The following is an 18,067-nucleotide window of genomic DNA, read 5'->3' on the forward strand; positions in this document are numbered from 1 at the left end:
ATTCCATCCCCCCTCCTCCTGCTTCTATGAGGATGTGCCCCCACCTATCTTACCACTCCCATCTCCCCACACTCGAGCTCCCCCACATTTGGCATCCAGCCTTCATGGGACCAAGGATCTCCTCTCCCACCTAGTTATAGAACTTTAACACACTAATGTAACTCTAAGGAAGTATATAGTCAACTCTAAAACTTACTTATCCATGAACTCTCTTAAGACACATGGATATCTTCAGAATATTTTTTTTTTTTTTTTTTTTTTTTTAGGAAATATAGTTTGATAGCCTGTGGTTCTAATTTGGTATCTTTTAGAAAAGATCTTTCTAAAGCTAGATGTGGTGGCACATACTTGTAATCTCAGCTCCTGGGAAGTTAAGGAAGGAGATTCATTGTGAGTTTGAGGAGAGCTGGGATTACAGAGAAGCCCTGTTCCAAACAATGAAACAAAACAACAGTAGCAACCAAATGTCTCTAATTGGTTAGCAAAAATGGTGAGGGACAGACATGTGTAAGTCCATGTGAACCGTTCTGTGATTTATAAAAGATTAAGGTGAGGTTTCAGACAAGTATAGCTTTTAAAGAAAATGACACTAACTCTATATAATACTGTTTACTTTTACTGTTAGAAAAACAATTTTGATATATCACACAAAGGAGTTACTAGTATTATTCCCTTACATCTGTCTCTCTTAGAAATTCTATTCACAATTACCACCAAGTGTGCATCTTTAAAATTTGGGCTATACTTGCATAGTATCTATTGTCTAATAGTTAAGTAACAATGAAGATGAATTCCATACTCATTTCGGGGACCTTGCGCAGAACCTCAGTTGACGGAGAAGCAACGGAAGCAAGAAAGTCATCCACTTGCTTTAAGAACAGGGCATTGTGAAGCGTTTCTAGAGGACAGATGGATGGTACCATGGAATACAGCTCAAAGCCTACAAGAGAAGAAATACAGAACAGAGAGTAAGGTTGGCTGTTTTCCAACTCCGACACTACAAAGGAAGGCAACTTACTTAGGGCTGGAATGTTCAGGTTTTTACATGCAATCACACAAGATCTTTCAAGTCATGACACCAGATGCTATGCGACATGGAACCAAGACAAGCTATGACCATGATCACTTTAAATGTAATCAGACAGTACAGCATGCACACAATCCTTCAATGTTACTAAAGCCTAAGAGTAAAAAAGAAGAAAACTTGGGGTAGGGGAAGACATACATTTTCAGGTTTTAATCTTTTAATGTTACATTTATTTAACAGATGAATAAGCTGATGCCATATTTTCCTGATACCAGAATCTTATAGTATCAAGATAATATCAACTTCAACAATTAAATAATAATGAAGGTCATTTGCTGACACAAATTCCAGGAGTTAATTATGTTGTTAATTGTGGAGCATAGATTGTTATTTTCCTCTAAGGCCAATAGCACCCTAACACGGTCCTTGAGCAACCCCCCCTCAATCAGGCTAGATTAAACACTCGGAAACATTACTTTACTGAACACCAGTAATTCCTTGTTTGGAAATCTCTGGCTGAGCAAAGATAGACCAAGTATACAGCAGCAATATGAAGTGCAAGGATCTCCATGGTTAGCAACTGCACAGGCACACACAATTTCTTGGTGAATCATGCAGCAATGTGTTAATATAATCAGTGACACAACAGCACATGGACATACAAATTATGTTTCTAAGACAAAAATATTAGTTTTTCATTTTTTTAAGAATAAAATGACCCATCTAAGCTTTATTTAACTGAATGGCTTTAAAAATTATGTTCATAAACTTCTGAGATCACAAATGTTTCCCAAAATTCAAACTAAGTTTTCTGTGAAGAAATACCTTCAACACTCAAATCAGATAATAACAGAGCATTATTGGTTAAAAAATAAAAATGATCAAAACTCAGACTGTAAAACAGACTCTTTTCATCATACATATGCTCACTATGAGATTGCATGTTATTGTATTTATTTAAAATTTAGGAGGAATTCAAGAATTGCTGGAATTCTCAGTTGGAAGAGGGGAACTTTTAAAAAGGGGAACTGAATGCTGTTATAAAGATAATCAAAGGATTAATAAAACTAATGCTTGGTTTCCAGGTGCAAACCAAAGCATGACAGACCATTATCAAACAAAACCAAACAGAAGGAACAATCAAATACCACAGCAGCAGCTGAAACCTCCTCACTCAGTTCACACTGAGGAACGGATATTTACAATTTCTTTTCTTCTTAAACATAAGTGGTTCATGCAAACAAGCACAAATCCTTTCTTTGCAATATTCTCAACAATATGCCTTTCTCCTTTCTCAGGGTGCTCACCCTCGTTTGTGACAGTTCCTTTCATTTGCCAGCTGGATTTCAAAGCAGCAAATGAGGTCTGATCAAATTGCTCTAGACTGTCTACACTCTTGCCATTTGTCTCATCAGCTCACAGCATACAATGAAAGGGTTAGTGCAGCAATCTCAAAAGCCACCCTGCCGACACGTTGGAAGCCATGAAAACATACCACTGGAGCCTAGAAACTCCCAGAGGAAATGGACCAGCACCTAGAAGGGGACAGGTATTCTGCACAGAGGCCCAGAGAATAAGCTAAAGCACTGTCAGAAGATACTTTTCACCACGCTCCTTCCTCAACTAAAGACAGAGGGAGGGGAAGTCCATGATATGGCTTAAGGTGGAAATGACATGGAAAGTCATTAGAAATAAAAAGTGAAAGGGTCACATGACAATTCACGAGACAGACAAGACAGAACAGCAGTAAAGAAAAGGGAAGTATGGAAAACCCACAAAGAATGTTTCTAGAATTGAAGGAAATATATTTCTACATATCAAGCTGTATAGTGTAGAAAAGTCACATGTAAAAGAAAAAGGCTAAACCAAATGACTATAAAATTACTCTTATTTTCTATTAAGTTAAAGTACTTACTACTTACTACTACCACCACTAACACTGCTACCACCACTACTAATCCTATAACCTCAGTTAAACCTAGAACTTTCTCAGAAAACCCACAGTGCATCATACAAAGCTGACCCCTCCTTCTGTAGGGATTTCTGTGAGCCTGACTTCCTTAGGACTCCTGTTTCTCTTCTAGGAGGTTACTTAGCATGCATTACCTTTAGAAGTTGCAGCTGAATCAAATCAGAATGAGTTTTCTCCCAAAAAAGGAACATTTAAACAGCCATGGGGGGGGGGAGTGTTAATGTAGGCTGAATTCTTAAGCTTCATAAAAGTGAGTTTTTAAAAGACTTACTTTAAAAGACTTACTTGCTGTTAAAAAAAAACAACAAAACCCCCCAATTTTTCCAGGAAAAAAAAGTATCTTCATTACAAGTGAAAGCAAAAGCCTATATGGAACTTGAAAACCTTTAGTAAGGTTTTCCATCTAATCCAAGTACTTTGGAAGTCTAAATCGGGATGATTCCAAGCTTGAAGCCAACCTGGTCTGCACAGTAACTAGGCTAGCCTGACTACAATATCAGATACTATCTCAAGCAAAACAAAAACACTGCCCTAACACACACACACACACACACACACACACACACACACACAAAATCAGTAAATACTCCCTCTGGCTCAAGATGAAGCTTTTAGCAAAAAGCTATACCACTGCCACAACCCCGTTTATAACCAGTAACTAACATGCTCCTCTCCAGCCTCACTATGATGGAACTTGAATATAACCAACTCAAGTTTCTGGATCTTAAGTTTTCTTTCTACCAGAATTCTCCAATTTTTAGGAAAAAAAAGACAAAGGCACCAGAAGGAAATGATTGCTGGGCCAGCAGTAAACCATCCAGTCCCCCAAGGACGAGCTGATCCTGGAAAGTCTCTGAAGCGGTGACACCACATCCAGTAGTGTTTCAGGCAGAGGGCCAGACGGCTGCTGTACAGTGACCTTGGCTGTAAGCCCTTTACATGTCTCAGTGGGGTTCTTTGTTACGGATTGCTTTGTATTTTTGTCGACTACCTCAATAAAACAACGTGATCAGAAAAATTAGAAAAAAATTAATTGTTAAGAATTAAGAACCAATTAAGAAATAGTAATTGTATTTAAAAAAAATTGTATAAACTGATCACTTAAGAAATTAGAATTTTAAGCTGTTAATTTAGAATTAAAACTCATCATTACTGTGGTCATTAGACAATTTGACAAGTAATGTTCAATTATTGTGGGAATGACAGCAGAAAGGGGAGCAAGACAGTATCAGTGGTTTGGTACATTAGTTGGAATTGTATGCCAACTAAAATTAAAGATTGGTAGGTTACATGATACTGTGTACCCCACATTTTGAAATAAAAGAAAAAAATTAAAAAGGGATGAAGCAGGGAGTATCTTTTAAAATAAAAAGCAAACGTACCATTGGTTGGGTGTCGAGCAAATGAGATAGAAAACCTTTTAACAGCAGACCCGCGTGTGGCGTCTGAGAAAGAGAAAAACAGGTACCTGAAGTTCACAGCTGCCAAAAGAAGAACACTTAAAACAGGGAACAAATATGTGAGGATGGCAGGATTAGGTGACATGCAGAGGGGACAACGGAGGAAGGAAGCCAAGGACTGGTGAGAAGCAGTAAACTGGCTTGATGGTACAGGCAAAACGTTTAATGAAATCCACAAAAGAAAAGAAAGCAAGATGACCTGGCAATTCCAGTAAATCCATGTTTTCCTGTCTAAAGTCAATTTGTACATATAAGAGCAAACGTTTTTAAACAGTGCTGACTCTGAAAGCACCCCTTCTGTCATGAGGGACAAATTTTCAGGAGTCTCAGACATTTTCAACACCAGAATATTAAAACTGAAGTCATATCAACAAGAATTCTAAGAATGTTCCCATTCTACTTTATTTTTATAAAATGACTACCAATCTGTTTTCTCTTACTAATAAACATCCCATTCTTTTCTATGCTAAACAGTTTTTCAATATTAATAAATAAAATGAGTGTTAACAGTGGCTGAGAGTTTAAATGTTAAGAGAAATTTATTCTTCATAATCTACTAGAGTCTCTTCAGCTGAAATAATGATGTTTTAAGTGTTTCTTTTTGACAAAGCACTTACTGTACATGTACTCTCGCTATTTAACTGCTCTTCAGTGACAAAACCTGGACCTCAGACGTGGATCCCAAGACCCACTGACAGGCATTTGGGAGCATGATGGGGCTCCACTGCAGTCTGTGGCCTTAGACTTGCTTTTGAGAAACACCACTCGTGAGCGTATGCATAGGTGCAGGTGTGAATCTGTGTGTGCTTGTGCGCACATACCATCTATGCAGCCAGAAGAAGTCAGCTTTTTACGATGAGTACGGGCATAATCCTGTAGGTTAGGTGCACTTGAAGAACCCCCGAGCACTGAGGTGCTAAACAGGCCCGCACAGTGAGACCCTGATGGGAGTTAAAGAAGATACATACAGCAGGTGTTCTTCCAGTCACAGTGGGAATGCATGCAGCATGCAATCGACTCGGCTCTTACCAATGCACAGGCAACCTTTGGCAGTGCCTTAGACAGAGTCACAATAGGCTTGTAACAGTCTAGTGACACCTATTTGAGTACAGTGCTTCTAATAGCCAGCACTATTCACCACAAGTACAAATGGAATAACTCAGTACTGGAGAAAATGCCTTCTTTGAAAAATAATATGCCAACATAATCACTGAACATGTACATGCTAAAATTATTGAAAACACCACCATAAAAGTTAATTAGAGCAAATTGTAATGCATTTATATATCATATTTATCATATGTATTATATATCATATACATATGATCATATGTTGTATTATATATCATGTACATATGGTCACATGTACATGATATATATACCTTTTAGCACAAATTAAGTCATATTAGATATTTTAAATATACACTTAAGACATGAATAGAAACCATTCATGTTTCTATCATGCCCCTGAAGTAGAATTATACTTTCTTATGAAAAAAGGTTATTTATTAATGAAAATAGACAAAAAATCATTCCTTTTAAGTCACTTAACAAGGGACATAAAACAAGAAACTTTTAATAAAGGCCTTCAAGGAAACACATCATTGATACATAAAACATAGTCAATATACATCAATGTGTTATTTGTAGCAAAAGTTCAGACTTAAAAATGTTCACCACGAAAGAAAATATAAATAATTCTTGTCAAATATATAACTATGATCATTCAGTGAGAGTCATGTATGTTCACATAAATATGTCATAGGAAGATGAAAAGCTCTCAAGACAAACTGGAGGAAGTTAACTACAGAAAGAGTCATGTACACAGGTACCAACCCAGTTAAGACACTGCAGATTGCAGTACATAGTGACATCGAATCATCCTTTGTGTCAAGCCTACTTAGATAACCAATTAGAGAAAGTAATACGCCACTGACTCACAGCTTAGTGTCAGTGGGTTGAGAGGGGTACTCGATAATGCTGGTCTCAATATGCCTAAAGCAGCAGCTGTTTACAGTCAAGAGGCAGACTACAGCAAGTCCACTTTAATCTCCCAAAGAGCTGCTCCTTGGGAAATCTAGCTCTCCCCAAGAGGGTCCTTAAAATCTTGACTTTCTTTGCTCGTTTATCTTCTCATTTTCTTTTTTATCTGCAGTTGGAGCTATCACTTTTTGCTATATTCATTGGTCATCATCAGCTGATACTTGCCTTTGGAATGTGTGTTCCATTCATTTTAAGTGAATATTATTTGTCCTAAGTAAGGAGTTTCATGTCAGCACTCCACACACAGAACTGGATCCAGTGAAGGAACTCTGGGTGACACCTCACAGGAAGGTCACACTACTAAGCAGTGCTGCCCCCCAATGTTTCCTTTGCCACGATTTAAAACAGCTGAATTATTGAGTTAGCTTTGACATTTCTGGCTGTGTATGGTGGTGTTTGTCTTTAATACCAGCTCCAGCAGCAGGTAGATTTAAGTTTGAGGCAAGGCCTGGACTAAATAGCAAGTTCCAGGACAGCCAGGAATATATTAAGCCTCAATAAAAATGAAAAAAAATTAAACAATTTTTTAATAAAATGGCATATTTTTATCCTTACCTGCCTAACAGATTTGCTTTACAGTGTCATGTTAGGAACAAAGGAACACACACATACATGGTAGACAGGTGCTCTGGCACTGACCCTCAGCCCAGCCCTGTTCTGATGACTAATCTCTGAAGTAAAGTTTCCCTAATAAACTTAACTTGCATTGGAAAGTCTTGCACCTGTAATCCCAATACTAGGGAAACTGAAATGAAGGGTTTCCATAAATTCAAGGACAAGTGAGACTGTAGAATCCATATGGCGACGATAGCATCCCTTCCTCAGAAGAAAGGACGAAGAAACAAACAAACAAGAAGCCAACACTGTCAGTTAAGTCACCACAGAGTAATCATTCAAAGGGTTAAACAAAAATACTAAACACTACTTCTATAGCATGAAAATTATATCTTAAATTTTGAATTTTATAATCCAACAATTCTGAACTAGTGCACACTAAATACAAACTAAAGCATAGCATTTGGTCATGATTTTACCACCGTAGAGTTTTATGTGTGCCTAACAGGGAGTTTCAGGAGGGCATAAAACACAATTTCCTTTACATCACATACCTACTGTAGGGTTCTGCTTCTGTTCCACAAGAGTTCTTGGTGTTCGGAGATAGTTGGCATTTTCAGACACAACCTGCATAGAGAAAGTGGAGACTGAAATATACTAGTAAAATGAATCTGAAAATCCACATTTCATATGCACCCTGTTCCAGACAGACAAAGGTTAATAAGCTGTATGATAAATATTAGTAGAAATACTTAAAACATGAAAGTTCATGCAAGATCCCCTCTGAAGGGAGTCCATTTCATATGAGGTCCTTGCAATGAAGGAGTGCGAAGCAGGCATTCATGATGAAACATGACAGATGAGAAGAAACAATTCACAGATTGATGTACTTTGACTTTCTCTTAAAGGAAGCCCATTGCCACTGTTAACCAGCGCCTGTATTTAGAGGAAAAACAACCACAAACAAAAGAAATGACAGACAGACAGATACTGTTGAAGTCACCATACAATTTCTGATCCATGCATGGGCTTTATCAGAGTAACCTTTAAGTATTCAGCCTTAATGGATACCATAATCCCTTTTCCTACAATCAAATGCATTATATTTCTGAGAGGAGTAGCTGAAATTATCAGAAGACATGTGATGGGAGGCCTTCCATTATACAACCAAACAACCAGAGAGTTTTAGTTTCAAATGTCATCAAAGAAAGTCCTTCTGAAGTTACTTTAGTGAAAACCATTTTACGAATTCACACGTGCCTGTCGTTGTGTTTGGAAAACATGTTGCATATTTCCCTTACAGTATATATTTCCAAATAAGGGGATCATGGAGAGACCAATCAATATTGTATATCTGTAACTAATTAAGACTAGGCCACATTAATTTTTGACATTTTAAAAAATTTCACAGTTCATAGCAAATTCTTAATGGAATGAAGCTTTTCAAATAATGAAGGGATAACAATTATTCTTAACCACCAAGGTGTGTTACGTACGCTTCTTGAAGTTTGTAGGACAACTAAGGTTTAAGAAAGATTTCTTTCCTTTCTAATTTATTTTTATTACCATGGCTAAAAACCCAGGAGAATTAGAATTTTTAAAATCTCCTGTATATTCAAAAGCTCCAAAGTAAAACTGCAAAATGCATGCCACATAAATGGTTTCTTTCCATGAAATATTGAGCAATGTCTGAAGTATCTTGAGGTATGCTTGAATTTAAGACAGAAGGATTTCCTCTGATGTACACGACAAGGGATTAGATGTCCTCAAAAACAGCTGTTTGTTGCTCTGAATGCAGGAATGGAAAATGTTTAATGAAATAAAGTTTAAAAACCTGTTGCCATGAGCCAAAAATACTGGATGTGAAAGCCAATGATTTGGGGGAGACAGGGGAAGAGGTGATTTGTTCCCCTGATCTGCGTCTTCGACGCCCAGTACCCACACCACTGGTGTAATGCAGCCAGGTGCCAGTGCCCTCTGGGCTAGACACACTCAGGGGGGTCTCTTCCTGGAAGTAAAAAAAAAAAAAAAGGCAAAAAAAAAAAAAAAAAAAGCAGAGCATGCAAAGTTAGATACATTAGAGCCAAATGATCAGGAAGAAAAAAAAATACAGTTTATTTGCATTTGCTTATCCCTCAAAGGCAAATTATTAAACATTCTTTTGTAAGCCAAATAGTTAAATCCCTAAGAAATTATATAATTGGCATATAGCATCAACAATCATAGAAAGACCTATCATCTTTAAAGCCATAAACTATATTTTCTACTAGTTGTTCCAGCTTCCTTAAAATTAGAAAATTACAGTGTTTCCCTTAATTGAAACTATTTAAGAATAAAAGGAATTTTGGCTTATTTATATTAGACTTTAATTAAAAAGATTTTGTGCTAATTTTTGGTTGGAAATTGCAGTCTAAAGCATAAGGGGGTAAAATGAATTCAGTGTGTAGCTGAGCATAGGAAACGTGTTGGCCACAGGTATAAAATTCAGAGGCGATCAAATAGACAGATTGGCTCCCAGTGTCTGTGCTTACCCTACTTGGGAGAGCCAAAAGATGCAGGAGTCTAGCCTGTGGCAAACACTCTCACTGTGCATACTGTGCAGGTTCAGACAGTGGGTTCAAACTAAGATCTCCTCATAGAAAATGAAGAGAATAGCCTTTCTCTGTGTGTGTCTTTTCAAAGCATAAACTGACACCCATGGATTTGGAGGATGCTGGAAAAAGTCTTCCATTTCTACTTGAATAATTTATCTTACAAAGTAAAAGTTTGGCACATCATGACATAGAAATAATCTCTTGGAATCAACTACTTATATATTCATGAGAAAAAGGTTTGAAAATGTGTACTGTGTTTTAGCAGTTACCCACGGCAGTGGTTCTATTTCCCATGCTAGCAACAGATCCTGTAGAAGGCACAGGAAAGGGTTTACCCGCAAAATTCTGAAAAACTTGATTGAAAATTCCTTGTTCCTCACTATATCAAAAACATTGCTTTCACACAAATGGTGGATTAGGTGCATTAGATTATATTAGTTTAGGTAATTCTGGTTTATTTGTTTGTTTTCCTGAAGTTAAGGATATCTGAACAAAATTTCAGATTTCTCAATTTCTGTTTAACTTTTAATAGAACAAATGATCACAAGTAGTTAGCTTCCCTCTTTTTAAATTAACCTTCTATAATTAAGTAGAAATAGCATATTAAAGTAACATTAGCATATAATTTCTTTTATAAAATTATAATAATATACTTTATGAATACTTTCCCCCCCGATATGTAACTGTCAATTATTTAAAAATTCAGAACAACTTGTATTATTTTATAAGTGGGATAGTGGGAATTCTTTTTGTTTCTTATGTTATTATCAAGTGCTTGATAATGTTAAACATAATTCTATATGCTTCTTATATTTAAACATCAACAGAAAGTAGCTGATTTAAGAGTTCCTGTTTTTTCTCTTGGGAGCTTAACTTCTTACTTCATATGAAGATATTTAGAAAAGCCTTATAAGTAATGCGAGGAACATCATGACAGAAAGTAGGTAACTCAAAGGTTAAAGCATAAAATACTTAGACAATAAAAACTAATCCAAGCTTCCTTCTAACCAGTCAACTTTTATGTTATTTAAATCTTATTCCTTAACTGAGTGTAACTGGTTTAACTTTAATTATAGATCTTAACACACCATTAAAAACTTCAGTTATATCATCAAGCTTCCAAATTCCTATGTAGATTTCTGCAATCTGGCTAAGATAGCCTATAGTTTTACTAGTATCCAGCATCATTTAAGCATCTCAGGCAATTTTTATCTACTTTTATACAAAAAATATGCTGATATGTTAGGCTTTTAATTGAGTTACTTACTGAAGAATAGCTGAAGTGACAGGACAAAAGAAAACTGGATATGTTTAGCAAGTTCTTAGACAAGCCTCCATTCCAGAGCTGTAGCCAATGCCATTCTGAGAGCTGCACACAGAACTCTGGGCACGTTGCTTGTTCATTTGTTCTGCAGAGTCTCACATGATCCAGGCTGGCCTGATACTCACTAAGTGGCCAAGGGTGACTTTGAATGTCTGAATCCTTACTCTTCCTGTCTACCTGCAGAGTGCCAGGCTGGTTTATCTGGTGTATTATTTTTAACAGGCATGTATGTTGCTTTTTTAAAAAAATATTTGTTTGAAAAAATAAAAAATGTTGATAGCTAAAACTCTGTTAGGATTCCTAGCTGTACAATTAAAGCTGTATTTTCTTTTCTTTTGCATTACTATGGTTAGCTTGCCCTATACAGGACAGAGCCTCCATGGACACTCACCTCACTTGTAGTTATCTTCCTGGATCTCGGAAGTGGTGATTTCCTGTGAATATGAATTGGCTCTGACACCAATGGTTTAAACAACATCACGGCCCGGTCAACTTCATCTCTTTTAGAGGTATGAGGCTCATCATCATCAAATCGAAGGGACCGTCTGCCTTCATTCTGTGAGAAAAGAACACAGTTCACTTAAAACTCAGATTAAAACGACACCTCTCCAGAGCTGGGTGTGATGGGACATGCCAGTAATCCCAGCAGCATTCCAAAATCAAGTTTCCAAAATGAAGCCACAAAGCAAGAACTTGTCAACTCTCATAAGCATCGAAACATCAATAAAATGCTTTTGGTAACTCTAACCACCAGCTGATATAAAAGTTTTTCCTCGAGTGAATTAATATTAATTTAAGCTTTATACCTTCTTAGTATACCAGATATTGTGATAGAGACAAATTGCTTCCAGAAATATACATATTCTGTGGAAAAGTTAAGATGCCGGGCGGTGGTGGCGCACATCTTTAATCCCAGCACTTGGGAGGCAGAGGCAGGTGGATTTCTGAGTTTGAGGCCAGCCTGGTCTACAGAGTGAGTTCCAGGACAGCCAGGGCTACACAGAGAAACCCTGTCTTGAAACAAAACAAAACAAAACAAAAAAAAAAACAAAACAAAAAAGATGACAATTATAATCATATAAAACAAGTCTTTAGCCAAAGTTTATCAAACATGCAAACAGATGAACAATTCTAACAAACAGCTGTTGAATTTAAAATACTTAGAATATATAAATTCTATGGTAAATATTTCCAGTAAGGATGAGAATGTGTGAAAACCAATCACTCTATGATCCCATTGATATTTTACTGAGTGAATGACATGTGCCAAGAACTTAGATGAACAGGGTACAGTCCTAGGTTGTTAGACTCTTACAGTACAGACAAGTTAAAATATCGTATACCAATATTACATCATTATGGATTAGAATATAAAATTATTAAAAACTTAAAACCAAGTGTGCTATTGTTGACTAGACAATAATATTATTAGTTACAAACTATAATAAAGGTTATTAAAACTGAGGCTCAGCTGAAAACCATTACTTATAAAAAGAAACAAAGGAGAGTGGTGTTAAAAATATAACTAAAACCTATTGCTACTTTGTAATAGTATCACTAAGTCAGTAGAGTTCAACAGAAAAGTGAAAAATAATACTGAACTGGAAGAGAAGTACAGAAAAATACTGTTATCTTAAATTCAGAGAAAAAAATAATTAAAATATATAGAAGAATATAAGAAACACTTGGCCAATAGGATCTATAGTAAGGCTAATGCACTCAAGGGTAATCATTTAAAATGTTATTTTAAATATTTATTTATTCTAGTTATCATTTAATTAATTTGCTAATTTTAATGAACTAATTAAAAATTATTTAAAATTTATTTTGATATTTATTAAATGCCTTAAGCAAGTGTTCATTAAAACAAACAAACAAACAAACAAACCCGAAAAAACAAAAACAATGTCAGTCACAGGTACAAAAGCACTCCTTTATGAACAACGCATAAAAATCAATTAATTGCGTAAAAAGATAATATAAGAATCCTGTCAGCAAGATGAAAGAATTAAAAGACAGTAAAGAGATGAAAGGCTACAAATACCATTTAAGTATATTTATCCTAAATATGTCAATAATCACAGTAAATAATTTCATGACAAATCAAAGAATAAGAGTATTAACCATACAGATAATATACACACATAAACAAAATACTAAACAGACTCTTCAAGTTATATTTACATATTTATGTGTTCATACATACTGAGAGAAGGTGGGGAACACGGGAAGGGCTGGGGAGATGGGAAATGGGAGGGGTTAGAGAAATGGGAGGAGATGTGGAGATGGGTCATGGGAAAGGCTGGAGAGATGTCATATGAGAAGGCCTGGAGAGATGGGAACATGGGAGGGGCTAGGAGGGGCTGGAGAGATGGGACACGAGAGGGGCTGGGAGATGGGAGGGGCTGGAGAGATGGGAGGGGCTGGGAGATGGGCGGGGCTGGAGAGATGGGAGGGGCTGGGGAGATCAGACATGGTAAGGGCTGGAGAGATGGGACATGGGAGGGGCTGGGAGATGGGACGGGCTGGGAGATGGGAGGGGCTGGGGAGATCGGACATGGTAAGAGCTGGAGAGATGGGACATGGGAGGGGTTGAAGTGAAGAAAGGGAGGTGGAAATGATGCAACTACATTTTTAATAGAAAACAAACAAAACAAACCAGAAAAAGGATATGGTGTAGTGGCACGGGCTTTTAATCCTAGCACAGCACTGGGAAGCAAAAGCAGAGGCAGGCAGATCTCTTGTGAATTTGAGGTTAGCCTGATTTACATGGGGAGTTTCAGGCCAGGTAGGGCAATATAGTGAAATGAAGACTCTGTATCAGAGAGTTTAAACAATATATAGATTTTTTAAAAAATCAAATTTCTTACTGCTTAGAAGTTAGACAAAACTAATCGAAATTGTCAGAACACTCCATAATCTTGGTGAGATACTTTTGCACAGTAAAGCCGGAAGAACAATCAAACCAAAAAGACTCTGAGGGATATAAACCGTCCAAACAACACTGCTAATAAGTATTGTCTGGTTTATACTTAATACTTGTACTGAACAGAGCACAAGAGATATATATTCAAATACACATATGGCACTGAAAAAAATCATGCACAGGACAGTAATACATTGAAGACACAACCAGACTCAATACACTCTCTGACAATGCACTAAGGCAGTGGCTACTAGGAAAAAAAGCCCAGTGTATTTTCTGTGGGGTTGGAATTAGATCATATGCCTCAAATAGAAAAAAAGTGAACCGACTAATGAAATATATTCATGTAATGCAGCTAACATGATAATTTAATTTAAAGTAAATTTATAGCTCCATGTGCCATAGCATCAGCAAAGGCAAAGCTCAAAACAGATGGTCTAGGTCTGGACTGCCATGAGTAAAATACAAGCAAAGTGACAGAAAAGGAGAGGGACAGAGACAGAGCAGGAGAGTGGGTAAAACAGACGTATGCACACAACACCACATGAAAACCTGCTGCCTCCTGAAAACAGGGAGATGTCAAAACTCCTTCCTAAGGTTCTTTTTTTTTTTTTTTTTTTTTTTTTTTTTCCGAGACAGGGTTTCTCTATGTAGCCCTGGCTGTCCTGGAACTCAGAAATCCGCCTGTCTCTGCCTCTGCCTCCCAAGTGCTGGGATTAAAGGCATGTGCCACCACTGCCCGGCTTCCTAAGGTTCTTAAAATAAGCAAATACACATAAGAAAAGGTGCTAGTAAAAAATAAAACCAGTACTACACATTTTACAAAAAATAAAAAGATAACCCAAGAATATTATTGACAACTATAGATTCTCAATTTTAAAAATTTAAATAAAGCCAAAATATGCATTACCTAATAAATATAAAAGACATTTAAACTCTAAATTGTACATTAAATAAGTTGATCACATAATTAAAATGTCACTAAATAATTTTTTAAATTATACATGTATTTCCTAAACAAAATTTAATAATAAAAATATCAGAAATCAATAGTACTAGTTTTCTAAAACATGTTCCAGAAATCACTTAGTCTAAATACAGTGCTGGTGAAAACAGAAGAAGCCACACTAAGTGCTGGCTGGGCACTACGTTCAGCATTAAGTAAGTACTCAACCAACAAAATAACTGAAAGCTACAATTCCACTTACACATTCTAAACACAGCTTAAAATCCAAACAATTGAAGGAGATAAAACTCTGAAATTTTGTTAACAGACATCAACACGTTATTACTCAGGTTAAATATATACTTAAAAAATTTAAAAGATTCATTTACTCTTATTTTATGTGTATTTTGTTGTGTGTATTGCCTGTATGCATGTCTGTGTACCATGTTAGGTGTCTGGTGTTCACAGAGGCCATCAGAGGGCCTGAGCCTGGAGATCTAGACTGTTGTGAGAATTGGGGCGCTGGGAATCGTACCTGAATTGTCAACAAGTCACTCGCAACACTGTTGTTGACTGACAAGAACAGTCAATGCCCTTGAGTGCTGAGGCACCTCCCAGGTCCCTCAGATTATACTTTTAAAAGGTAAACCTTTTTCCCTACAAGTTGATGTGGAAATGATTTATAAAGTAATGGAAAAGCTTGTAAATAAATACATCATGAAAATTTGAAGCTGAGTAGTTATGCATTGAACGTCCGATCTGTATTACCTCCCTGGAAGCTGGCCTATAGCCATAGCCAGATGGCAAATTCTTATCTTCTTCACAGCCTTTGGCTCCAGGACTAAAGTGTAATTCAACATGAAAGCGTTCCTCTGAAGAAAGATCCTGAAATATACAAAAGAGCATGTCTCTAGTGATAAATTTCAAGTATTTGCTTACCTCTGGTCAGATGCACAAATCAAGAGCTCCGTTACCTTGTTAGGATCCTCATAGAGCATGATAACAATCTGAGTCATGTAGTTGAGTTCATTAACAACGTTTAGATAATCCATAGCTCGTTTCCACTGCTCATCCTTTGATTCCTGAACAAAAGGTCTCGGGTAAGTATTCTTCATACCGTTTCACATGGAAGTCACTTTATTACCATGAGAGCTTACTTAACGTAAGTCACATCACATGTATCGGGTGAATAGAAAAACTATTTGTAATGTTTAACACCTATGACAGTACTTCTAAATTTTTTCAAGACAATTTACAAGATGTAAGAAAAAAATCTCTTGAACTATAACACGTGCTATTGAAATCCCAAGAACAGCTTTATAATCCTGTAAGTCTGAAAGTACCTGGCAGAGTATTATGCCTCATAACACAGAACATTATCTTCAAAGATTACTGCTTCTCTCTGTAGCATGTCTACCAAAAATTACCACTTTTTACACTACAGTGATTCTCAAACACTCAGCATAAGGAGATATACAAAGTTGCAATTGATATCTTATCACATCCTTCTTCATCAGATCTGACTTTAGAAAATCAATCATCTTCACACATGTAATCACAGCACCAGAGATGAAAGAATTTTTAAGAGAACAAAAACATGAGACCACCCAAGTCAGAAAGCTCTACTTGAAAAAAACAGAAACTACTCCAAGCACGAGGTAAAGCCAGCAAGGTCTGTATAAACTGGAGCATCACAGGAACGGTTTCTTCATTGTTCACATATAACAAACATTACAAATATGTAAAAATCCACCAGTTTTCTAGTATATAATGAGGGTAAATAATAAAATGAACTTTAGCATAGAATGTCTCCTATTTTACAAGAATAGAATTATGAAACTTACATGCTGACTGGTCTATTTTTAAATTCAGTAATATACTTAGTTTTTATTTCAGAAAAGACTTATCTAAAAATTAAGGCAACGCTGTGGAATGAGGAATCACATCTGCGTGTGTGCACGTTAGAGAGGTCCGATTTGCAAAGGTGTGTTCTTTTCAAAACTGATCGAGGAAAACAACAACTCACATGGCTTTTTAGGTGCCAATCAGTAGAAATGAAGAGTTTAAATGAAAGAGTATGAATTTCTTTGGGTGAGGAAATGAGACAGAACTTTGTGATACTGTATTAAGAATACCACACAATTTCAGGATTGCAATTAGAAATCTTTCCAGGTCTGCCCCCCATGAACACATAAAATCAAAAAATACTTAGAATATCTTCTTAAACATAGTTTACTGTTGTTAAAGCCCCCAGATTATTTTAATAATTTTACTTCCCTAACAAACCTTTCTAAATGTGCATTCTTGCATGGTTCATTCCAAGCAATCCAAATTTCCCACTGAGAGTGGTGAAGGGTTCAGGTTATTTCCAACCCTCACATTCAATCCTAAGGTTTGGATGGTGAATTATCCACAAGCCCTAGTCCCGCTGCTGGGGCTGTACTAAAGCTGCACTGGTCACCTTCTCCTCTGCTCAGAGCCTCTTAAAACACAAACCACCATTTCCTATCCTTCTGTGGGTCCTGGTGTCCTTCTGGTACAATATGAGCCTCTCATCCTTCTTGGTGTTCTTCATGCATGTGCTACTTTCTAAGCATGTACAAGAGGGTGAAGCGGACCACGTTGTAGAGGGAATCTTATGATATCTGATTGGAAGCTTCACCTGTCAAATAAAGCTGATGAGCCTGGATCTGTGGCAGCAAACAGAGGTGGGAGTTCCTGTGGGAAGCGTGGGAGGATTCACCCAGGAACATGGAGGAGGACAGAAGCATGGGAGCTGACCAGTCATGTGGCAGAACTTAGACTAACAGGATGATTATTACATGAGGTAGGAGGGGAACAGCCAATGCTTATGGCCAAGGCATGTGTAATATGATGAGTCTCAGAGTCGTTATTCTGGGAGCTTGGGGATGGACGGAAAAACCTCCACGTTTACATTCTATGCTAAATTAAGGTTTTGTTCACTCTATCTTTTATTAATTCATAAATTAGTAGAACCGAGGTTGAACCTAGGGTCTCTCACATGCTAGAAAAGCACTGTACAAATGAGCTACAGCCCAAGCGCTCTTCATGTATAGAGGCTAGAGGTTTCAGGCCAGGCCATGTGAGGCTGATACCTCAGCTTCTTCATGGCAAGAGGGATGGGAAGGGTCCACTAAGATGTAAGCCGACTGTTTTATATACTGCCTATATCACAGCCATAAGCCTCTTCAACTAGGAA

General features: G+C 37.0%; 1 protein-coding gene across 4 annotated transcripts in view; it reads right to left on the minus strand.

Moving 5' to 3' along the window:
- The window catches only part of Ppip5k2 (diphosphoinositol pentakisphosphate kinase 2), a 63,650-nt gene that overhangs the window by 6,363 nt on the left and 39,220 nt on the right, over positions 1-18,067 (minus strand). For 2 of the 4 annotated variants that reach the window (XM_028755679.1, XM_028755678.1), the window contains exons 22-26: positions 15,822-15,929; positions 15,616-15,732; positions 11,367-11,531; positions 7,612-7,684; positions 800-940 (exon numbers count right to left, since the gene is read on the minus strand). In XM_028755679.1, the coding sequence (XP_028611512.1) occupies positions 800-940; positions 7,612-7,684; positions 11,367-11,531; positions 15,616-15,732; positions 15,822-15,929 (604 nt within the window). Of the gene's footprint in view, positions 1-799; positions 941-4,381; positions 4,445-5,280; positions 5,401-7,611; positions 7,685-8,891; positions 9,066-11,366; positions 11,532-15,615; positions 15,733-15,821; positions 15,930-18,067 lie in introns of all 4 variants that reach the window. The other 2 variants (XM_028755680.1, XM_028755677.1) reach the window with 2 other exon arrangements.

The sequence above is a fragment of the Grammomys surdaster genome, unplaced genomic scaffold (assembly GCF_004785775.1).
Source record: "Grammomys surdaster isolate TR1022 unplaced genomic scaffold, NIH_TR_1.0 126076, whole genome shotgun sequence".
Classification (NCBI taxonomy): Eukaryota; Metazoa; Chordata; class Mammalia; order Rodentia; family Muridae; genus Grammomys; species Grammomys surdaster.